Source organism: Mobula hypostoma, chromosome 12 (genome assembly GCF_963921235.1).
Source record: "Mobula hypostoma chromosome 12, sMobHyp1.1, whole genome shotgun sequence".
NCBI classification, from domain to species: Eukaryota; Metazoa; Chordata; class Chondrichthyes; order Myliobatiformes; family Myliobatidae; genus Mobula; species Mobula hypostoma.
In genome coordinates, this window is record NC_086108.1 from 115,124,996 (window position 1) to 115,150,104 (window position 25,109).

At 46.2% G+C, this 25,109-nt stretch overlaps 1 protein-coding gene across 3 annotated transcripts in view; it reads right to left on the reverse strand.

Moving 5' to 3' along the window:
• Positions 1-25,109, reverse strand: part of rnpc3 (RNA-binding region (RNP1, RRM) containing 3) — a 58,669-nt gene that overhangs the window by 30,319 nt on the left and 3,241 nt on the right. For all 3 annotated transcript variants that reach the window (XM_063065078.1, XM_063065080.1, XM_063065079.1), the window contains exons 3-8: positions 22,069-22,116; positions 20,306-20,424; positions 14,990-15,079; positions 8,643-8,754; positions 7,465-7,533; positions 1,864-2,000 (exon numbers count right to left, since the gene is read on the reverse strand). In XM_063065078.1, coding sequence (XP_062921148.1) covers positions 1,864-2,000; positions 7,465-7,533; positions 8,643-8,754; positions 14,990-15,079; positions 20,306-20,424; positions 22,069-22,116 — 575 coding nt within the window. The remainder of the gene's footprint in view (positions 1-1,863; positions 2,001-7,464; positions 7,534-8,642; positions 8,755-14,989; positions 15,080-20,305; positions 20,425-22,068; positions 22,117-25,109) is intronic.

The following is a 25,109-nucleotide window of genomic DNA, read 5'->3' on the forward strand; positions in this document are numbered from 1 at the left end:
TCAGCAGGTCGGGCAGCATCCGTGGAAACGATGAGTCGACGTTTCGAGCCAGAACCCTTCGTCAGGACTGAAGAGGGAAGGGGCAGAGGCCCCATAAAGCAGGAACCATCAAGACTAGTTTGACGATAACTCAGACATCATCCACAACTTGCTTAAGGCCATGCACAAAGCACATTGGGGCAACTTTAGACAACCCTTCATCCACCAGCATCAGGCAGCATTGGCAGGCAGCTCAGAGGAAAGTGCAAAAGGCAATACAGGCCATACAAGATGAGTGATGGACTGAAAAGGTACATGAAATCCAGTCCTTTGCCGATAATAATGACATGCATAATTTTTACAATGCTGTCAAAACCACCTACGGCCCAATAAATCGATGCGTTACCCTCCTGTAAACAGCAGATGGTCGAACACTTCTGAAGAATCAGAATACCATTCTGCTGAGGTGGGCTGAGCATTTTAACACCCCGCTTAATCAGGACTTTGACGCAGACCCCACCATCCTGGACAAACTGCCTGAACTTCCTCCTATCCACAACCTCAGTCTACCACCGACCTTCCAGGAGGTTCTATCAGCTGTCCATTCCCTTAAGAACAACAAGTCTCCTGGCACTGACAATACGGAGGGTACATGTGTATACGCACCCTCTACCAGTACATCACCAAGGTCTGGACTGATGAGAACATCCCACAGCAATGGAGAAATGCAAATATCATTGTCATTTATAAGAACAAGGGTGACAAGGCCATCTGCGGCAATAGTAGGGGCATATCACTCCTTTCTGTTGCTGGAAAGGTCCTGGCTAAGGTGATGCTTCAGAGACTCATCAGCAACATCACCGAGTCAATGCTGCCTGAATCGCAGTATGGATTTAGGAAGAACAGAAGCACGATCGACATGATCTTCACAGCCTAGCAGCTTCAGGAAAAGTGACGGGAGCAACATCAGGACCTGTTTATGGCCTTTGTCGACCTCTCCAAAGCATTCGACACTATGGAAAGAGAGCTCTTATGGGATGTGCTCTTCAGGTTTGGCTGTCCCAATAAATTTGTTAACATCCTCCACCAGTTCCACCATGGGATGACTGCTCGGGTGACCACAGGAGGACAAGAGTCCAAGCCCTTCCTTGTACGCACAGGGGTGAGGCAGGGGTGTGTGCTAGTGCCAGTGCTCTTAAACATCTTCCTCTTGTGTGTTACCAAGCTTCTCCACAACAAGATTGAAGATAGCAGCAGTGTGGCAGTGGACGTCAGATTAGATGGCAACCTCTTTGACATCAGGAGGCTCCACGCAACCACCAAACTCCGTAGAGAGCAGGTCCTGGAGCTGCAGTATGCAGACGACTGTGCTCTTTGTGGCCCATACTCCGGAGGATCTTCAGACTGTCCTTACTGTGGCGGTGAGAGCGTACAGCAAGATGGGGCTGTCAATACCAGGGGTTCCCAACCCTTTTTTGCACTGCGGACCGGTTTAATATTGACAATATTCTTGCGGACCCCATCTATGAGAAGAGTTCCCTAACACCTACCCTATCCAAACATTATCAACAAGACAACATCCCTCCTATCTACCCTATCCAACCCTATCAACGAGATGATTTCCCTCCTACCCACCCTATCCAACCGTATCAATAAAATGACTTCCTTACTACCTACCCTATCATCGAGATGACTTACCTACTATATACCCTGTGTAACCCCATGATTTCGTTTAGTTCTATCAAGTTTCCCTTTAGCCTCCTATAAGCACAAAGACAACTAACCCTGCTTATTCAGCCTCTGACACACTCCTGACAGGGAATGTTCCAGCGTAACAGGCCCTTGGCCACTGGACATGCAGTCCACACAGCATCATTTACGCACCTTTCCTTGTCTTCTTCGCTCCCACTCTCATACTCTGACTCCTCCTCACTGGAAACATCCATCTCCTCCTCGGAAATTGGGGGTTCCTCCGGAGGTAGGGGAGGCATGGGTGGAGGCGTGGGGAAGTATTCCTCATACTGGAAAAGATAATTACACAACATTTAATTAATCAGCAAGTTCAAACAGTGGGAGAACCAGTGCTTGAGCACTGATGAACTTTTGCAGCCTGACACACTTAGGAAAATGGCAGTTCATCCAAACAGACTTCCAGAAGCTTCAACACTCTTCTCACAGCAACAATCAGTCATTCTTGGGTCTGAACACATGGTACATTTCAGGTCCTTTGGCCCAGGATGTTGGCCCGTGCAAGTTGATCAGGTGATTCAGAAGACGTTTGGTGTGTTGGCCTTCATTTGTTGGGAGATTGAGAATGTCTTACGAGGATAGGTTGTGGGAGCTTAGGCTTTTCACTTTGGAGTGAAGGAGGATAGGAGGAGACTTGATAGAGTTGAACAAGATAAGAGGCATTGATATATTGGGCAGCCAGAGACATTTTCCCAGGGCTGAGAGGGCTGAAATGGCTAATACAAAGGGGCATAATTTTAAAGTGATTGATGGATAGGGAGGATGTCAGAAGTAGAACACACTGTCAGGATGGAGGTAGAGGCTGATAGGTTTGGGACATTTACAAGGCTCTTAGAAAGTCACATGGATGATGGAAAAATGAAGGGCTATGTGGGTGGGAAGGGCAGATCGATCATAGAGTTGATTAAAGGGTCAGTACAACACTCTTGGCCAAAGGGTCTGTATTGCGTTCTACATAAATGTTGGAAGTTCAGAAGGAATGTGCAGGATTCACAAAAGGTTAACAGGTAGTCCAGCATGTGGCATATTGGCCTTTAGAGAGATCAGTTTGGTGTTGAAGAATATGGAGGTATTATTCCCAGATGTCCATGGATGCTGCCAGGCTTGCTGAGATCCTCCAGGATTGTGTGTGTGTTGCCCATATCCCTCTGCTCATTAACACTGTTAAGGGCAAAGGTCTTGTTGTTAACAGTGTACTGTCTCTCTACATTTGACTTACCAAGGTGCAACCCTTCACATTTGCCTGGGTTAAACTCCATCTGCCATTTCTCCATCCATATCTGCAGCTGGTCTACATGATGCTGTATTCATTGCCAGTTTTCTATGCTATCCACAACACCACCAACCTTCAAACTTACTTACTTCCATGAAGTTTAGAAAACTATTGCGTAACATGATCCTAAGAGGCATTGACAGGGATGCTACGATACTACCAATAGTGGGAGAGTCTGAAACCAGGGGACATAAGTATACAACTGGGGATGGGTGTCATTTAAACCCAAGATAGATAAAAATCCTTTCTGACATGGCAGTGAATGTCTGGAATTAGCAGAGCTGTGGGTGCTGAATTAGAAGGACAAGGTTAAAGGACAGAAATGTTTGAAAGACTAGGGTACTGAGGGCGATGGGCAACTGGCACAGAAGGGGAGATGAGGCCTGAGGCAGATCAGCCAGAGTTACATTGAACTATGGGAATTGACAGCTGTATGGCCAAGTTTGCAGATGATTCAAAGAAAGATGGAGGGACAGGTAGTGCTGAGGAAGCAGAGAGGCTACAGAAGGATTTAGACAGATTAAGAGAATGGGCGAAGCATCTGGAGTGTTGGGAAGTGTATGGTCATGGCCTTTGGTTGAAGAAATAAAAGTGTAGACTATTTTCTAAATTGAGAGAAAATTCAAAATCGGAGATAAAAAGAGACTTGGGAGTCCTTGAGCAGGACTCCATGGAAGTTAATTTGCAGGTTGAGTCTGTGGTAAGGAAGGCAAATGCGATGCTAGCATTCACTCGAGAGGACTTGAATATAAAAGCAAGGATGTAATGTTGAGGCTTTATAAATCACTGGTGAGGCTTGTGGCAAGAGTACTGTGAGTTTTTGGATCCTTATTTAAGAAAAGATGTGCTGACATCGGAAAAGGTTTAAAGGAAGTTCACGAAAATGATTCTGGATTGAAAGGCTTGTCATATGAGGAGCGTTTGACGGCTTTAAGTCTGCACTCACTGGAATTCATAAGGATGAGGTGGGGGGGATCTCATTGAAACCTACTGAATGTTGAAAGACCTCGATAAAGTGGATGTGGAGAGGATGTTGAGATAAGCTGAGATACCCAGAGGGCACCTCCTCCAAAACGTAATTTACTTTTGGATGGCCTAACCTGGGGTCTACAACGCATTCCCTCGCCTAAGGCATGGGAGTGCACTGGAACACCCCAAAAAGGTGTACATGCCTAAAGGGGCAATTAGCTCAGCCACCTGACTGTGGAACTGTACCCTCAAACACAGACTGTCGTAGACCCTGGTGAACCAGGTGTGTTCAGTAACAAGCTGGCTGCGTGCCATGCTCCTCCTGTCGGTTCTGTTGTCCAGTGTTTGTTCGGTGGAAGACAAGCTAAATTACGCACATCTCTGGCTGTACAAGTGAGTGAGAAGGAACTACTTGCGGAACCTGACTCCAGGACAACATCCCACGCACCATCAATATTCAGGCCATCACACTCAGGGACTTGGACTAGATTTTTTGTACATTAGTTTGGTCATGTATGCTTTTCTGCTGTATGTTTGGTATGAACTGTGTGTGGCTGTTAGCTCTGTGCTTTGTAGCTTGGCCCCAGAGAAACGTTATCTAGTTTGACTGTATTCATTCATATGGTTGAATGACAATTAAATCTGAACTTGAATCTGATAATATCATAACTTGGAATTTGGAAGCATAAATTGGAAACAGATGTTCTCAGGGAAATGTATGGAAGAAGTGTGGCAAATGTTCAGGGGATATTTGCATGGAGATCTGCACAGGTACATTCCAATGAGACATGGGAAAGGATGGCAGGGTACAGGAACCGCGGTGTACAAAGACTGTTGTAAATCTAGTCAAGAAGAAAAAGAGAGCTTACGAAAGGTTCAAAAAATTAGGTAATGATAGAGATCTAGAAGATTATAAGGCTAGCAGGAATGAGCTTAAGATTGAAATAAGGAGAGCCAGAAGGGGCCAAGAGAAGGCCTTGGCGGACAGGATTAAGGAAAACCGCAAGGCGTTCTACAAGTATGTGAAGAGCACGAGGATACGACATGAGAGAATAGGACCAATCAAGTGTGACAGTGGAAATGTGTGTATGGAACCGGAGGAAAGGGCAGAGGTACTTAATAAATACTTTGTTTCAGTATTCAATATGGAAAATAATCTTGGAGATTGCAGGGATGACTTGCAGCGGACTGAAAAGCTTGAGCATGTAGATATTAAGGAAGAGGATGTGCTGGAATTTTTGGAAAGCATCAAGTTGCATAAGTCACTGGGACCAAATGGGATGTACCCCAGGCTACTGTGGGAAGTGAGGGAGGAGATTGCTGAGCCTCTGATGATGATCTTTGCGTCATCAATGAGGACGGGAGAGGTTCCAGAGGATTGGAGGGTTGCGGATGTTGTTCCCTTATTCAAGAAAGGGAGTAAGGATAGCCCAGGAAATTACAGGCCAGTGAGTCTTACTTCAGTGGTTGGTAAGTTGATAGAGGAGATCCTGAGAGGCAGGATTTATGAACATTTGGAGAGGCATAATATGACTAGGAATAGTCAGCATGGCTTTGTCAAAGGCAGGTTGTGCCTTACGAGCCTGATTGAATTTTTTGAGTATGGGATTAAACACATTGATGAAGGAAGAACAGTAGATCTTGTGTTTATGGATTTCAGCAAGGCATTTGATAAGGTACCCCATGCAAGGCTTATCGAGAAAGTAAGGAGGCATGGGATCCAAGGGGACTTTGCTTTGTGGATCCAGAACTGGCTTGCCCAGAGGGAAAAGAGTAGTTGTAGTCAGGTCATATTCTGCATGGAAGCCGGTGACCAGTGGTGTACCTCAGGGATCTGTTCTGGGACCCCTGCTCTTTGTGATTTTGTGACCTGGATGAGGAAGTGGAGGGATGGGTTAGTAAGTTTGCTGATGACACAAAGGTTGGAGGTGTTGTGGATAGTGTGGAGGGCTGTCAGAGGTTACAGCGGGACATTGATAGGATGCAAAACTGGGCTGAGAAGTGGCAGATGGAGTTCAGCCCAGATAAGTGTGAGGTGGTTCATTTTGGTAAGTCAAATATGATGGCAGAATATAGCATTAATGGTAAGACTCTTGGCAGCGTGGAGGATCAGAGGGATCTTGGGGTCCAAGTCCATAGGACACTCAATGCTGCTATGCAAGTTGACTCTATGGTTAAGAAGGCATACGGCACATTGGCCTTCATCAATTGTGGGATTGAGTTTAAGAGCCGAGAGGTAATGTTGCAGCTATATAGGACCCTGGTCAGATATCACTTGGAGTACTGTGATCAGTTCTGGTCATCTCACTACCGGAAGGACGTGGAAACCATAGAAAGGTGCAGAGGAAATTTACAAGGATGTTGCCTGGATTGGGGAGCATGCCTTATGAGAATAGAATACGAGAACTCGGCCTTTTCTCCTTGGAGCAACAGAGGATGAGAAGTGACCTGATAGAGGTGTACAAGATAATGAGAGGCATTGATCATGTGGATAGTCAGAGGCTTTTCCCCAGGGCTGAAATGGCGAGCACGACAGAGCATAGTTTTAAGGTGCTTGGAAGTAGGTACAGTGGAGATGTCAGGGGTAAGTTTTTTTTAAACGGAGAGAGTGGTGAGTGCATGGAATGGGCTGCTGGCGACGGTGGTGGAGGTAGAAACCATAGGGTCTTTTAAGAGACTCCTGGATGGATACATGGAGCTCAGAAAAATAGAGGGCTATGGGTTAGCCTAGGTAGTTCTAAGGTAAGGACATGTTTGGACAGCTTTGTGGGCCGAAGGGCCTGTATTGCGCTGTATGTTTCTATGATAGTCACCATGGAGCAGGCTGTTGTTCACAATTTACTAAATTAACTGGATTTGAACTCATGGTTCTGCTGGTTCAGCGGAGTCATAGAGTCAAACAGCACAGAGACAGGACTTTTGACCCATTGAGTGCATGCTGACCATCAGCTATCCAGACACCAATCCTACATTGATCTGATTTCCCTCCAGATTCCACCCCTCACCCACACACTGGTGACCAAGTAACCACCAACCCGTACGTCCTTGGGATGTGTAAGGGAACAGGAACAGCCGGCAGGGAAACCCACAAGTCACATGGAGAACGTACAAACTGCACATGGACAGCCCCATAAGTGGTGATGGAAGCTGGGTCTCGGGAGCCTTGAGGTAGCAGCTCTACTCGCTGGGCCACCAGTGCAGAGATTTCACCGTCCCACCCGCTGCTAGGTTTGGATGATGTGAGTAGTGGAGGTTGACAGCCAACTGCTGCTCCTGTCCCTCATCTCTCTTTTGTGGATGCCTGAAGAACATGCTGCTCCCCCAGGGGCCATCCCAAACCCCAATACACCCCACATTTCCTCACCACACCCCACTACACTCTGAGGGGAGTGTCACCATGTAAACACAACTCTGAGTTCCCCCCCTCTCTGCAGGGTGTACACGAGGCTGAGGGCAAAATGGGAAAACTGCTGATTGCTGTAAGCTCTCATTACCATTGGAGGACGAGCAGTGATGGGACCAAATGGAGACGGTAAATTCATCTTGTTCATTAGGTGCAGAACCTGTAAAAACACAGGGAACGTGTTGGTTATTTAGTACTTTGATCACCTTGTGACTTCCTGAAGCATTTTACAGCCAATTCATCAGGCAGTGTAACATTCAATGTACTGTATATATATAAAATAAATTAGTGAGGTAGTGTTCATGGGTTCATTGACCGTACAGAAACTGACGGCAGAGGGAAGATGCTGTTCCTAAAACGTTAAGCATGTGTCTTTACTTCCTCGCTGATGGTGCCAATGAGAAGAAGGCATGTCCTGAGTGATGTGGGGTCCTAAGTGATGTGGGGTCCTGAGTGATGTGGGGTCCTGGGTGATGTGGGGTCCTGGGTGATGTGGGGTCCTGGGTGATGTGGGGTCCTAAGTGATGTGGGGTCCTAAGTGATGTGGGGTCCTGAGTGATGTGGGGTCCTGGGTGATGTGGGGTCCTGAGTGATGTGGGGTCCTGGGTGATGTGGGGTCCTGAGTGATGGATGTTGCCTTTTTTGAGGGATCACCATTTGAAGGTGTCTTCGATGCTGGGGAGGCTAGTGCCCACGATGGAGCTGACTGAGTTTAGGGCCACTCACAGGTCAGAAGAGAGTAATAAAAAAGGTAAATGCAACGTTACCATTCATTTCAGAGGACTGGAATATAACAGCAAGGCTGTAATGCTGAGGCTTCATAAGGCATTGGTCAGACCATATCTGGAATACTGTGAGCAGCTTTGGGCCCCTTATCCAAGAAAAGAAGTGCTGGCATTGGAAAGGGTACGAGCAGGTTTACAAGACTGATCCTGGAAATTAAAGGGTTAATGTACAAGGCCTGTGCTCACTGGAATTTAGAAGGATGAGGGGGAATCACATTGAAACCTACCAAATAATAAAAGGCCAAGCCATTGAGTATATTGAAAGTGCAGATTGATAGGTTCTTGATTAGTCAGAGCATCAAGGTTACGGGGAGAAGGCAGGAGAATGGGGTTGAGAGGGTTAATAAACCAGGCATGATGGATTGGAGCAGGTTTGATGGGCCGTGTGGTTTAATTCTGTTCCTATGTCTCTATATCTTATATCGATCAAACTGCTGAGACACTGCGCAGCTGAGAGCTGGAAGAGGGTTTGAAAATAAATTACCTGCACGTAGAACTTGGGCACGCTTGCCATGGCGTTGGCAATGTTGGCAAGGATGACGCTGGTTGGCGGTGGGTACAGGTACTTCAGACACGGGTTCGGAGGGTAGGTCAGTCTGCAACATGGAATGGGACAAAGCTGGTCAGGCCGAGACAATCAATATCACACACTCAGGACAGACACTTGTACCAGCAGCCTGACTGATGTCTAAACCAGTCAGAACAGGACAACTGGCCAAAGAGCAGTGAATGGGACGCACTGTAAATTCATCTGGTCTCATCTGCTATCAGTCCCACTTTAACCTGTATGGCTGGCTGTCTGGCATGGAAAGCTATGATGATGACCCGTGCTAACCGCTAAACATTACCTTTATTCCTCACGTATTCAGTGAAATGTGCCTTTTGCATTAACAACCAACACCCAAAGATGTTCTGGAGGCAGCCTGCAAGCATCACCATGCATTCCGGTGCCAACAGAGCACGGCTACAATGTTCAGCAGAGCAACAACAGTGAGGCCATCTGTTGATCAGCATCGACAATGGATGTTGTGTCCCAGCTATTTACGTGATACGGAAGCCAGGGCAGTATAGAACATAGAATAGTACAGCACAGTACAGGCCCTTTGGCCCACGATGTTGTGCCGACCCTCAAACCCTGCCTCCCATATAAGACCCCACCTTAAATTCCTCCATATACCTGTCTAGTACTCTCTTAAACTTCACTAGTGTATCTGCCTCCACCACTGACTCAGGCAGTGCATTCCACGCACCAACCACTCTCTGAGTAAAAACCTTCCTCTAATATCCCCCTTCAACTTCCCACCCCTTACCTTAAAGCCATATCCTCTTGTATTGAGCAGTGGTGCCCTGGGGAAGAGGCGCTGGCTACCCACTCTATCTATTCCTCTTATTATCTTGTACACCTCTATCATGTCTCCTCTCATCCTCCTTCTCTCCAAAGAGTAAAAGCCCTAGCTCCCTTAATCTCTGATCATAATGCATACTCTCTAAACCAGGCAGCATCCTGGTAAATCTCCTCTGTACCCTTTCCAATGCTTCCACATCCTTCCTATAGTGAGGCGACCAGAACTGGACATAGTACTCCAAGTGTGGCCAAACCAGAGTTTTATAGAGCTGCATCATTACATCGCGACTCTTAAACTCTATCCCTCGACTTATGAAAGCTAACAACCCATAAGCTTTCTTAACTACCCTATCCACCTGTGAGGCAACTTTCAGGGATCTGTGGACATGTACCTCCAGATCCTTCTGCTCCTCCACACTTCCAAGTATCCTACTAAGTATGATATAGGGAGCAAGCTGTTGACAATACAGCAGGCTTCCCCTCCCCAGGCAGCTGATGAATCCAAACGAATGGCAGAGACTGATACAGCTCTGCACTGGTGGCGTTGCAGGAGTTTCCAGTCAGCGTTGAACTCAACTGAAACTCCAGATCTTTCCTTGGGGTTTATTCCCAAAGTGAGTAGAGGCAAGGCAGTGGAGGTTTGAGATCAGAGTTTTCTTTCCCCTAGATGAGCTGCCAACCATGGCTGACGAGTCCCATCAGCCCAGAACAGTACACAACAAGCCACAAAAAGAGTGTCCATTTCTCTCTCTCACCCACACACGTATACAGTACTGTGCAAAAGTCTTAGGCCTGCGATTTTTGATATAAATTTTGTTTTAGATGTTTATTTTATGTCTTCTGGAATTTTTTTTATAGGCATCTGTTAGTTTCGTGAGACCATGGATTTGTGCCTTGGAAGGTTTCCAGGGCGCAGGCCTGGGTAAGGTCGTATGGAAGAACGGCAGTTGCCCAAACTGCAAGTCTCCCCTCTTTATGCCACCGATGTTGTCCAAGGGAAAGGCACTGGGACCGATACAGCCTGGCACCGGTGTTGTCACAGAGCAATGTGTAGTTAAGTGCCTTGCTCAAGGACACAACACGTTGCCTCAACTGAGGCTCGAACTAGTGACCTTCAGATCACTAGACGAGCACCTTAGCCACTTGGAATATGGCGTCAGTAGAAAAGAGCAAATTTTAGATTTCCATTTTCCAAAAAAGTTAAATGTTAAAGATAAATGTTTGCATACACAAAGATAACAAGGTGCTACTAATCAATGACATAATGAGTTGAATGAACTAAACTGATTAACTGAAACAGAAACCGGCGGAGAAGGAATCAAACCGGGTGAGGGACAACCAAACTGAAAGGTGAGGGTGTGGCAGAAGTGATAGTCCAACCTTCAATTCATCAATTCTTACACCATGGCAAGAGTCAGCAGAGCAACAAGACACATCCTAGAAGACACTAGACCCTAGAATACTACAGCACAGTACAGGCCCTTCGGCGCTCAATGTTGTGCTGACTGCATCAGCAAGGTCTCTCTCAAGGAGACATTTTGCATCGGACAGAAGTTTTAAGATGTGTTGTCCATGCTCTTCTGAAGAAGCACAGAGGATGAGGACCAGAAACACACTGGCTGGCCACAGAAACTGAGTGCAACACACGAGAGATAATCAAACCGACATCCCTTCTAAATCAGAAGTAGTCCAGCACTGCCATCAGCTCAGAACTCACAGAAACACTGGAACCCAAATACAGCTCTCTACAGTCTGGAGAAGTCTTGTCAGAAGTGGTCTTCATGGAAGAGTTGCTGCCAAAAAGTCATTCCTCTGAAGTGAAAACAAAGCCAAGAGACTTGCGAACACACAAAAATACAAGGACTGGGGTGCTAAACAATGGCAGCAAGTGCTCTGGACTGATGAGTCAAAATACGAAATTTTTAATTTAAGCAGCAAGCAATTTGTCTGTTGAAGAACTAGAGAGCACTACATGGATGAGTGTCTGCAGTCAACATTGAAGCACAGAGGAGGTTCCCAGCAGGTTTGAGGCTACATTTCTGCAAATGGAGAAGGTGACCTGGTCAGAAGTAATGGAATCCTCAATGCTGAAAAGTACAAGCAGATTTCCATCCATCACACAATACCATCAGGGAGGTGTCTGATCAGTCCCAACTTCATTCTGCAGCAGGACAATGATCCGAAACACACAGCCGAGGTCATAAAGAACTACCTTCAGCAAAAGGAAGAACAAGCAGTTAATATGTCCTCCACAGAGCAGGGAGACAGCCAAAGTCTGCAGAGGAACTGTGGCAAGTTCTCCAAGATGCTTTGAACAACCTACCAGCCGATTTCCTTATAAAACAGCACAACGGTGTACCTGAGAGAACTGATGCAGCTTTCAAGGCAAAGGGTGGTCACACCAAATATTGATTTGATTTAGTTTTTTTTTAACTGTTTACTGCTCTTGAAAGTATCTTTTTTGATATTTAGAAGCTTTATATTTCATTATTTTTGAAAGCATTTTCACTTTACACAATTTGTTTTATATGTGTTTAAGACTTTGACACAACACTGTACTGTCCTTTAATGCCAGTACAGGCTTCCAGTCTCCAGCAGACAGACTCAGGCCTCCAGACACACAGCTTCTCCTCCCCAGCACACTCAGAGATTTACAAACTCGGTTGCAGCCCACAGACTTTCAGACATTTGATTTGTCCTTGAACCATAATCCTTGGCATTAAAGCTAGGACACACTGATCGCTCAACATCAGGCCTCAAAATCCGGAATCTCCGGTGACTAGGCCTCAGGCTCCAGTCTCACTGCTTCATGAACACGGGGTTCCAACAACTCACTCTTCCTGCTCACACAGAGCTCCAGCTCCGGAATCTGCCAGCCATGGCTGAACTTAGGGAAAGCGAGCATTACTTACTCTGCTGGTCTGACTTCCAACCAGTTGCCCCAGGTCCTCGTCACTAGTCTTTCAACGCAGAGCAGACCTGACCTCTAATTCCCCCACATCCTCGTTCCTGAAACCCTAACCTGATCCCCAACTGCCACCTCTGTTGCAAAAGCACCCATATTGTACTGTCTCAGTACTTTGATATTTGTGTGCTGTAGTACTTACTTTTTATTCGCAGTTATTTTGTGCATTTCTGGTTAGATGCTAACTACATTTCATTGGCTTTGTATCCATACTTGGCACAATGACAATAAAGTTGAATCTAATCTAATCTAATCTAATGTACATCGTAACATATGTCATTTGTGTCAGCAAACAGTGCAGTTTGAGGGTGTGATGAGGGCAATTCGCAAGTGTTGCCATCCCTCCGGTGCTTATCCTAACCAATACATCTTTGGAGTGTGGGAGGAAACTGAAGTACTCAGAGGAAACCCACACAGCACAGAGAGAACGTACAAACTCCTTACAGAGCGCGGCCAGAATTGAACACCGTATGCAAATCACTGCTGAGGTAATACACTTATGCCAGCTGTTACATTACTGCGAAATATAATGGAAATCTCCTGGAGATTATATTGTTCCACCATTAATGACGTGCTGTGCAGAAACATTCACTGAATCCAACATCCCAAGGCTTTAAAGAGTTATCAGACTAGACCTAACAACGAACACACAAGGATATGCTGGCAGCTCGGCTGAGGGAGTAGGGTGATTTAGAGAGCTCAGCTGAGGGAGTGGGGTGGTTTAGAGGGCTCAGCTGAGGCAGTGGGGTGGTTTAGAGAGTTTGGCTGAGGGCGTGGGTGATTTAGAGAGCTCGGCTGAGGGAGTGGAGTGATTTAGAGAGCTCGGCTGAGGGAGTGGAGTGATTTAGAGCTGGGCTGAGGGAGTGGAGTGATTTAGAGCTCGGCTGAGGGAGTGAGGTGGTTTAGAGTTTGCTTGAGGGAGTGGGTGATTTAGAGTGCTTGGCTGAGGGAGTGGGGTGATTTAGAGCTCGGCTGAGGGAGTGGGGTGATTTAGAGCTCGGCTGAGGGAGTGGAGAGATTTAGAGCTCAGCTGAGGGAGTGGGGTGGTTTAGAGTTTGGTTGAGGGAGTGGGTGATTTAGAGTGCTTGGCTGAGGGAGTGGGTGATTTAGAGTGCTCGGCTGAGGGAGTGGGGTGATTTAGAGCTCGGCTGAGGGAGTGGAGTGATTTAGAGCTCAGCTGAGGGAGTGGGGTGGTTTAGAGATTGGTTGAGGGAGTGGGTGATTTAGAGTGCTCGGCTGAGGGAGTGGGGTGATTTAGAGCTCGGCTGAGGGAGTGGAGTGATTTAGAGCTCAGCTGAGGGAGTGGGGTGGTTTAGAGTTTGGTTGAGGGAGTGGGTGATTTAGAGTGCTCGGCTGAGGGAGTGGAGTGATTTAGAGCTCGGCTGAGGGAGTGAGGTGGTTTAGAGTTTGCTTGAGGGAGTGGGTGATTTAGAGTGCTTGGCTGAGGGAGTGGGGTGATTTAGAGCTCGGCTGAGGGAGTGGGGTGATTTAGAGCTCGGCTGAGGGAGTGGAGAGATTTAGAGCTCAGCTGAGGGAGTGGGGTGGTTTAGAGTTTGGTTGAGGGAGTGGGTGATTTAGAGTGCTTGGCTGAGGGAGTGGGTGATTTAGAGTGCTCGGCTGAGGGAGTGGGGTGATTTAGAGCTCGGCTGAGGGAGTGGAGTGATTTAGAGCTCAGCTGAGGGAGTGGGGTGGTTTAGAGTTTGGTTGAGGGAGTGGGTGATTTAGAGTGCTCGGCTGAGGGAGTGGGGTGATTTAGAGCTCGGCTGAGGGAGTGGAGTGATTTAGAGCTCAGCTGAGGGAGTGGAGAGATTTAGAGCTCAGCTGAGGGAGTGGGGTGGTTTAGAGTTTGGTTGAGGGAGTGGGTGATTTAGAGTGCTTGGCTGAGGGAGTGGGTGATTTAGAGTGCTCGGCTGAGGGAGTGGGGTGATTTAGAGTTCGGCTGAGGGAGTGGGGTGATTTAGAGTTCGGCTGAGGGAGTGGGGTGATTTAGAGTTCGGCTGAGGGAGTGAGGTGATTTAGAGTTCGGCTGAGGGAGTGGAGTGATTTAGAGCTCAGCTGAGGGAGTGGGGTGGTTTAGAGTTTGGTTGAGGGAGTGGGTGATTTAGAGTGCTCGGCTGAGGGAGTGGAGTGATTTAGAGCTCAGCTGAGGGAGTGGGGTGGTTTAGAGTTTGGTTGAGGGAGTGGGTGATTTAGAGTGCTCGGCTGAGGGAGTGGGGTGATTTAGAGTGCTCAGCTGAGGGAGTGGGGTGATTTAGAGCTCGGCTGAGGGAGTGGGGTGGTTTAGAGTTTGCTTGAGGGAGTGGGTGATTTAGAGTGCTCGGCTGAGGGAGTGGGGTGATTTAGAGCTCGGCTGAGGGAGTGGGGTGGTTTAGAGTTTGGTTGAGGGAGTGGGTGATTTAGAGAGCTCAGCTGAGGGAGTGAGCACTAACCTCACTTAAACCCAGCCGACAGACTGAGCAACACGCAGCAGGGAGGCCCAGCATGCCGGTGCTCTGGTATTTTCCCGAGATCAGTGACTCACCCTAGGCTTGGAGCAATGCCACATTCTATAACTGCTGCCTTTGGCTTCAGAACTTCCGTTTCATCTTTGTCGCCTGAAGTTTTGTCCATCCTGCAAACAAAAACAGAGAAGGTGAGAGAAAAATACCTGTAAATCTCCTCAAACCAACTTAACAATGGCCCATTGCCTCAGCAATAGCCTCAGAGACCCCAGTTTGATCCCGATTTCCATCACTGTCTGAATCAGAATCAGGTTTATTATCACTGATTTTATCGTGAAATTTGTTGTTTTGTGACAGCAATACAGGGCAATACGTAAAATATACTGAAAATTACGATAAAAATATTTTTGAAAGTTGTGCAAAAAGAGAACAAAGTCTTGAGGTAGTGTTCAGGGACTTTAGATATCTGATAGCGTAGGGGAGGAAACTGTTGCTAAAATACTGAGTGCATGTCTTCAGGCGCCTATCGCTCCACCCTGAAGGTAGTCATAGTACAGCACAGAAACAGGCCCTCCAGCCCATCTAGTCTGTGCCAAGCTATTTAAGCTGCCTATTCCCATCAGCCTGTACCAGGACCATAGCTTTCCATACCTCTATCATCTATGTACCTATCCAAACTTCTCTTAGACATTGAAATTGAGCTTTCATACACCACTGGTCCTGGCAGCTCGTTCCACACGCTCACAACCCTCTGAGTGAAGTTCCCCTTAAACTTTTCACCTTTCACCCTTAACCCACGACATCTGGTAGTAGCCCCACCCAAACTCAGTGGAAAAAGCCTGTTCGCACTTACACTCTCTATATACCTCATAATTTTGTATACCTGTATCAAATCTCCTCTCAATCTTCTACATTCCAAGGAATGACACAAAGGTTGGGGGTGTTGTGGATAGTGTGGAGGGGTGTCAGAAGTTACAACGGGACATTGATAGGATGCAAAGCTGGGCTGAGAAGTGGCAGATGGAGTTCAACCCAGATAAGTGTGAGATGGTTCATTTTGGTAGGTCAAATATGATGGCAGAATATAGTATTAATGGTCAGACTCTTGGCAGTGTGGAGGATCAGAGGGATCTTGGGGTCCGAGTCCATAGGACACTCAAAGCTGCTACGCAGGTTAACTCTGTGGTCAAGAAGGCATACAATGCATTGGCCTTCATCAATCATAGGATTGAGTTTGAGAGCCGACAGGTAATGTTGCAGGTATATAGGACCCTGGTCAGACCCCACTTGGAGTACTGTGCTCAGTTTTGGTCACCTCACTACAGGAAGGATGTGGAAACCTATAGAAAGGGTGCAGAGGAGATTTACAAGGATGTTGCCAGGATTGGGGAGCATGCCTTATGAGAATAGGTTGAGTGAACTCGGCCTTTTCCCTTTGGAGCGACGGAGGATGAGAGGTGACCTGATAGAGATGTTCAAGATTGATCATGTGGATAGTCAGAGGCTTTTCCCCAGGGCTGAAATGGCTGGCATGAGAGGGCATAGTTTTAAGGTGCTTGGGTGTAGGTACAGAGGAGATGTCGGGCTAAGTTTTTTATACAGAGAATCGTGAGTGCGTGGAATGGGCTGCCAGCAACAGTGGTGGAGGCGGAAACGATAGGGTCTTTTAAGAGACTCCTGGATGGCTACATGGAGCTTAGAAAAATAGAGGGTTATGGGTAACGCCTAGGTAGTTCTAAGGTAGGGACATGTTCGGCACAACTTTGTGGGCCGAAGGGCCTGTATTGTGCTGTAGGCTTTCTACTTCTAAAAAACTTAAAGCTGTTCACCCTCTCAACCCCAGACCCATTGATGTCAATAAGGGTTAGCCCATCTCCATTTCTCCTGTAATCCACAACCAGCTCCTTTGTTTTTGCGACATTGAGGGAGAGGTTGTTTTCCTGACACCACTGTGTCAGACAGATGACTTCTTCCCTGTACGCCACCTCGTTATTGTTTGAGATTAGGCCAATCAATGTAGTGACATCAGTAAATTTAATTAACAGATTGGAACTGTGGATGGCGACACAGTTATGGGTATACAGAGTAAAGGAGGGGACTTAGTACTCAGCCCTGAGGGGCTCCTGTGTTGAGAGTCAGAGGGGTGGAGGTGAGGGAGCCCACTCTTACCACCATGTTGAATGCTGAACAGTAGTCCAAAAACAGCATTCTCACAAAAGCATCCTTCTTCTCCAGATGTAGAGCAGTAGCGATTGGTTATGTCGATAGGCGAATTGTAGGGAGGCTTGTGACTCATGGATTGCCAGAGGGATTGTTGTTTGTCATCTCTATCAACAATCTGGATGATAAAGTGGTGAACTGGATCAGCAAATTTGTGGATAACACCAAGGGTGTAGTGGACAGTGGAGACTGGACAAGCTCCTGCACTCGTTCACCTCAAGATGGTTGAGGAAGTTTGGTATGGGCCCCCAAATCCTAAGAACTTTCTACAGGGGCACAATTAAGAGCATCCTGACCGGCTGCATTACTGCCTGGTATGGGAACTGTACCTCCCTTAATCGCAGGACTCTGCAGAGAGTGGTGCAGACAGCCCAGCGCATCTGTAGATGGCAGAAGCCTAAACATGGCAGAAGGCTAATCAATCAGTAAAGAGCCCCACCATCCAGGCCAGGCCACCTTTTGACAGCAACCATCAGGAAGGAGGTGCAGAAGCCTGAAGCCCCACACCAGCAGGTTCAAAAAGAAGCTACTTTCCTTCAACCATTTGGTTCCTGAACCCATACTGTACAAACCTAATCACTACAGTTCAGCAAAACTGGGCACTAAAATGGACTGTTATTTTGTTATAATTGTAAAAATTGTGGATAATTCATGTTTCTGCCAGCATATCTGATGCTCAATGCAGCTGCAAGAAATATTTTCATTGTACCTGGCCACACATGGACTTGTGCAGATGATAATAAAGTCTACTGATTCCCTTTGCCAGGTATGAGGATTTTGCTGGGTATTTGGGAACATGAGTTATAGGGAAAGGTTGACAAGGTTAGGACTTTATTTCATAGAGTGTTGGAGAATGAGGGGAGATTTGTTACAGATATACAAAATTATGAGGAATATAGATAGGGTAAATTCAAACAGGCATTTTCTACTGAGATTGGGTGAGACTAGAACTGGATTAAGGGTGAAAGGTGAAATGTTTAAGGGAACATGAGGGGGAACTTCTTCACCCAGAATGGTGAGAGTGTGGAACGAGTTGCCTGTGGAAGCGGTGGATGTTGGTTCGATTTCAACATTGACAAGAAATTTGGATAGGTACATTAATGGGAGGGGTATGGATCAGGTGCAGATTGATTGAACTAAGTAAATTAATAGTTTGGTACAGACTAGATGGACCGAATGGCTTGTTTCTGTGCTGTAGAACTTACAACTTTACAACGCCAGAAAAGCTTTTAAAAATGACACTTTACTGCCCCCCTGTGGCTATTCTGCAACACTGTCAATTCAGATCTGAGGCCAATGAATACTGTACTGCATAAAACTAATACAACTCATATTGTTGTTCTATTGACAAACTGTGAATTGAATTGACTACCTCTTACACCCTTCACATACACGAGGAGTAAAAATCTTTAAGTTATGTCTCCATCTAAGTGTGCAATGTGCAATCATGGTAATTTATAATAAATAGAACAGTCAATGTAACATACAAAACATTCGAATCAGCGGAGTTCTTGAGTCTGATGGCCTGGTGGAAGAAGCTGTCCCGAAGCCTGTTAGTCCTGGTTTTTAAGCTGCGGTACCATTTCCCAGCTGGAATAGATAGTGATTGGCCGACTTGGGTCCTCAATGATCCTTCGGGCCCTTTTTTCACACCTGTCCTTGTAAATGTCCTGAATCGTGGGAAGTTCACAACTACAGATGCGCTGGGCTGTCTGCACCACTCTCTACAGAGCCCTGCGATTAAGGGAGGTACAGTTCCCATACCAGGCAGTGATGCAGCCAGTCAGGACGCTCTCAATTGTGCCCCTGTAAAAAAGTTCTTAGGATTTGGGGGCCCATACCAAACTTCCTCAACCGTCTGAGATGAAGGAGGCGCTGTCGTGCCTTTCCACCACACAGCTGGTGTGTACAGACCACGTGAGGTCCTCGGTGATGTAAAGGCCAAGGAACTTAAACCCTCTCAACCCCAGATCCATTCATGTCATAGCCTGTTTCCATTTCTCCTGTAATCTACAACCAGCTCCTTTGCTTTTGCAACATTGAGGGAGAGGCTGTTTTCTTGACACCACTGTCAAGAGAGATGACTTCTACCCTGTAGGCCACCTCGTTATTGTTTGAGATAAGGCCTTAGCTTATAACATGTATATACATTTGTCATATTGGAACAGACAGTGAAGTACATTGTTTGTGACAATGACCAACACAGCCCGAGGATGTGCTGGGGAACGCCTCAAATGTCACCACACTTTCAGGCATCAACATAGTATGTCCACACCTCACTAATTCTACCCTGTACGTCTTTGGAATGTGGGAGGAAAGCGGAAAGGGAAGAGGGAATTGGTACCGCACACCGATCAGGATCTCAACCCCGCCGAGAGTACGGCACTTGCTCAGTAATACCTCTGCAGGAACCACCCACCCACAGCTCGCCATTCCCCTCTGTGGAGTGTCAGGAGTCAGCTGCGGGTATGAAACACCAGCAGCTTCGCCACAATCCATTCCAGAGCCAACACCTCCACAGCCGGCTTTGTTACCTGGACAGGACAGGACAGTCCAAACCTGAGGGTCAGCCGCAAAACCCCAGCCTTCACACCCACAGATCAAAAGACAGCTTTCACCCCATTGGCCTTTGTAAATCAAGGTATTGAGCACAGGAGATGTTGATGTTGTTTAAGACTTTGGTGAGGCCAAATTTGAAGTATTGTGTGCAGTTCTGGTCACCTAGCTAGAGGAAAGATAAGATTGAAAGAGTGCAGAGAAAATTGACAAGTTATAGGGAAAGATTGAATAGATTGGGACTTCATTCCCTAGAATGTAAAAGATTAAGGAGAGATTTGATTCAGATATACAAAGTTATGAGGAATTTTCCACTGAGATTGGGTGGGACTTCAACTAGAGATCATGGGTTAAGGATGAAAGGTGAAATATTTAAGTGGAACATGAGGGGGAACTTCTTTTCTCTGAGGGTCACGTGAGCATGGAATGAGCTGCTGCCGGAAGTGATGGATGCAGGTTAAGTTTGAGAAATTTAGATAGGTACATGGGTGGGTGAGGTCTGGAAGGCTATTGTTTGGACGTAGCTCAATCGGCTCGGCATGAACGAGATGAGCCAATGGGTCTATTTCCGTGCCTGTAGCACTCAATGACCCGAGGCGGTAGAGAAGGACGCAACGTACGGTTTGCCTTTGTCAGAGAATGTCTCCTGCTCCGGAGCCCCAATGTGCTCTTGCTCCTTGGCGAACTCCACCACCAGAGTGTGGCCCAGACATCTCAGCTGGTGCAGCCTGGACAGGGCCTGCAAAAGATGTCACAAGTCAGAATGCTAGCTCTGCTATTGGTATCTTACTGTCACAGGTGCCAACTTACAGTGAAAAACTTGTCTCGCATACTTCTCGTACAGATCACAGTTCACTGAAGTAGAAGAAAGGAAAACGGGAGCATATGAGAGAAAGGCACATGGATGAAACAAAAGTGGAGGGTGATGCAGGAAGAAAGGGTTAGATTGTAGGCCGAAGGGCCTGTATTGTGCTGTAACGCTCTATATTAATAACAGGGCAGAATAAAGTGAAAAAGCTACAGAGAAAGTGCCGTGCAGGTTAAAGATAAAGTGCAAGATCTTAACGAGGTAGATTGTGAGGCCACGAATCCATTGCATTGTACAAGACGATAAGATACTGAAGCAGAAGGAGAATGAATGAGTGCAGGTGAAGTAAGGAAATTAGGCCATTTATCCCATCGAGTCTGCTGTGCCACTCCATCATGGCTGATTTATTATCCCTCTCAACCCCACTGTCCTGTCTATAACACCCTGACTGATCAAGAGCCTATCAAGTTCCTTTAAATATATCCAATGCCTTGGCCTCCACAGCCATGTATTGCAATGAATTCCACAGATTCACCAACCTCTGCTGAAAGGAATTCCTCCTCATCTCCATTCTAAAGGGACATCCTTATATTCTGAGGCTGAGCCCTCTGATCCCAGACTCTCCCACTGCAGGAAACATCCTCTCCGCGTCCACTTTACCCAAGCCTTTCAATATTCAATAGATATCAAAGAGAAACCCCCTTAATTCTTCTAAACTCCAGTGAGCGCAGGCCCAGAGCCATCAAATGCTCATGTTCACCCTTTCATTCCTGGGATCGTTCTCATGAACCTCCTCTGGTCCCTCTCCAATGCCAGCACATTTTTCTTTAGATAAAGGGCCCAAAACTGGTCATAATACTTCAAATGACCAATGTTTTATAAAGCCTCAGCATTATATCCTTGCTTATATACATATAGAACATAGAAATCTACAGTACATTACAGGCCCTTCAGCCCACAATGTTGTGCTGACCATGTAATCTACTCTAAAAGCTGCCTAGAGTTTCCCTACTGCATAGCCCTCTATTTTCCTAAGCTCCATGTACCTATCTAAGAGGCTCTTAAAAGACCCTGTTGTATCCGCTTCCATCACCATTGCCAGCAGTGCATTCCACGCACCCAGCACTCTCTGTGTGAAAAACATACCCCTGACATCCCCTCAGTACATATTTCTAAGCACCGTTAAAACTACGCCCCTTGTGTTAGCCATTTCAGCCCTGAGAAAAAGCTTCTGGCTATCCACACGATCAATACCCCTCAGGTATTCTCATCCTCTCGACATTGACAGGAAAGAACATATATAATAGAACTGGTACGTTTAAAGTGGAGATTGATAGGTTGTTGATTAGTCAAGGTGTCAGAGGCTACGGAGAGAAGGCAGGAAAATGGGGATAATAAATCAGCCATGATGGAATGGTGGAGCAGACTTGGTAGGCCGAACAATCTAATTGTGCTCCCATATCTGATGGTCAAAAATGAATTTCAAGGTAGATTATTATACTTCAATAATTTACTTTGCACTTTGACTGCATAAATCTATTCAGTTTGATCTGGGTGCTTACACACAGCACCTACCTTGGCTGCTGCGTGGGCAGATGAGAACGTTGCATAAGCTGTATGTTTCTGCAAAAGAGAAAAGTTATACAAGAAACTGATTTAAACAAGAATATTGTTCATTCCTTCAGAACAGCACTAGTCAGGACTGGGTGCAGCGTAGATAGTGGCTGCCAAACAGCACCAGAGACCCGGGCTTTGATCAACTACCCACAGATTCCATGCCTCACCCACACACTGTGGGACAGTTTACAATAGCCAATTAATCCATCAACCCGCATGTCTTTGACACGTGGTGAGAACCAGAGCACTCAGGGGGAATCACACGGTCACAGTGAGAACGTGCAAACTCCACACGGACAGTGCAGAGGTTGGGATTGAACCAGGGTGTCTGAGCAGTGAGGCAGCAGCTGTACCCGCTGGGTCACCGCACTGAATATTGATCATTACTTTATCAGCACAGAACAGACACTTCCCGCCCAACCACCTAATCACAGCCATGTGACCAACTAACCTGTTTTATCTGTTTAGAGATCAGGCCTTCCTGCCCGAGCCTCACCACCCGGCAACCCATCAATTAAAAACTAGCCTAATCACAGGACAATTTACAACGTCCAATTAACATACTAACTGATTTGACTTTGGAATGTGGGAGGAAACCGGAGCACCTGGGGAAAACCCATGTGCACACAGGAAAACGTACCAACTCCTTACAGGTGAAGCCAGAATTAAACTCCAAACTCTGATGCCCCAAGCTGTAATAGCATCACGCCAACCGCTCGCTGCTATGACACCCATGTCTTTGGAATGTGGGTGGAAACTGGAGCACCCGGAGGAAATCCATGCGGATACAGCTAGAACGTAAAACTCCTTACAGCGGCAGTAATCAAAGCAACACACACAAAATGCTGGGGGAACTCGGCAGGTCAGGACATGAATAAAAGTCGACATTTCTGGCCAAGGCACTTCATCAAATCCATGGATGCTGCCTGACCTGCCGAGTTCCTCCAACATTTTGCATGTGTTGTGCTAGATTTCCAGTGTCTGCACGATCTCGTGTTTGTGGTGGGGTTTGAATACTGGTCATTTGGACTGTAAAGCATTATGCTAACCGCTACAACACCGTGCTACCAACGTTACCACAGAGTAGTTATTCATGTAAACAGGTGAAGACTGCGTAGCTTTGTAAAAGGGAAACCATGTTTGCCCAATTTAACGGAGCTCTTCGGAAAAGGAACATATGCTGTGTGTGTACCAGATGCATACTTCCAGGAGGCAACTGATATAAAGCAGCGTCAAAGGTCAATGCAAAAAATAAAAGCTTGCGGTGTAGGAGGTAGAATGTTGAATTGAACAATGATTGGCTGGCTAACACGTAAAAGAGAGCACAGGATGTAATGACTGGTGTGGCACAGAGATCGACGTAGGGACCTGACTTTTACCATTCCTATAAATGATTTGAAACAAAGACCAAAACATGGAGTGTTAGAGCACTGAACCAGGCACTTTGGCCCATCTAGTCCATACTAACCGGTATGTCTCTGGACTGTGGCAGGAAAGCAGAGCAGCCAGAGAAAACCCACATGGTCACATTGAGAACGTACAAACTACTTACAGACAGCAGTGGGATTGAACTTGGATCACTGAAACTGACCGCTACAACTATTATGCTGCTTATCTATGCTACTGTGTGTACACTAGTGGGAGTTGTGTATAATTTATGTTAAATTAAGTTTATTTTAACTTATGTTTGTCACGCCGCTGCAAAAAGCTGATTTTCTTGGCATCAATACACTGTATGCGTGTGCTTGTAGCAATAAACTTGAACTTCACCAAAGTTTTATACAGTTAAAAACAGACTTCCCAACTTTGAATTGATGAAGGACTGTAAGTGTGCCATATGCTTTCTTTACCACTCCACCCAATTGTGTTTCCATTTTCTGGGAATTATGGGCTTGTACCTCAACATCTGTTGATCGACACTCCTCAGGGTCCTGCCATTTACTTAATATATTTCCCTTGCATCTTTCCAAAATACACCACCTCACACTCTGGATTAAACTGCATTTGCCATTTCTTTGCCCAGATCTCCAAATGATCTCTATTCTTTGTCACTGTTCACAACTCCAGTAATTTCAAGATTCAAGATTGTTTGATGTTATTTCCAGCACACAGTGCAGAAGGAAGCATGCTAATTGTTACTCTGGATTTGATGTAGCACAAAAAAATTAAAAATCACAACGAATGCAAATACATTAAGACAGCTGAGATACATAGATGATTGTATTTCCTTAGTGAGGCTTGCCACAGGAGTGTCTGCACTTATGTTGATGCCTCTGACAGGAAAAGATAAAAGTAGGGGTGGTTGGGCATGTGGAGAGGTGTGTTAGTGGGTGGGAGTATTGATCAGCTTTGCTGCCTGGGGAAAGTACAGTTTCCCCCACCATCCAAAGGTACAGCGTTCCTATGAAACGGTTCATAAGCCGGAATGTCGTAAAGTGAAGAAGCAATTACAGGTGTCCCCTGCTTTTTTCACACGCTGCCTTTTTCGTAACAGTGAAAACACCGTCAGCGAAAACAGGTAACTAATGTAGGTCTTTCGTAAGAGCGAGGTTTGGTAAAGCGAACGTTGGAAAAGCGGGGGACACCTGTAACTGTTTTTGAGTCTGGTGGCCTTGGTGTGGATGCTGTGTAACCTCCTCCCTGATGGGAACGGGACATGTGTAAATAAATATATATAAGGGCGGGGAGAGCCAGCCTTGGATAACTAAGGAAGTAAAAGAAGGCATCAAACGAAAAGCTCATGTGTACAAAGTCACCAAGAGTAGTGGGAAACTGGAAGATTGGAAAAATTTTAAAAAGCAACAAAGGACCACAAAGTGAGCAATAAAGAAAGGGAAGCTAGATTATGAAAATAAACTAGCACAAAATAAAAAACTGGATAGTAAAATTTTTTATAATTATATAAAGCAGAAAAGGGTGGCTAAAGTGAATGCATGTCCCTTGGAGGACTAGAAGGGGGATTGATATTGGGTAATGAGGAAATGGCAGAGGCTTTGAAT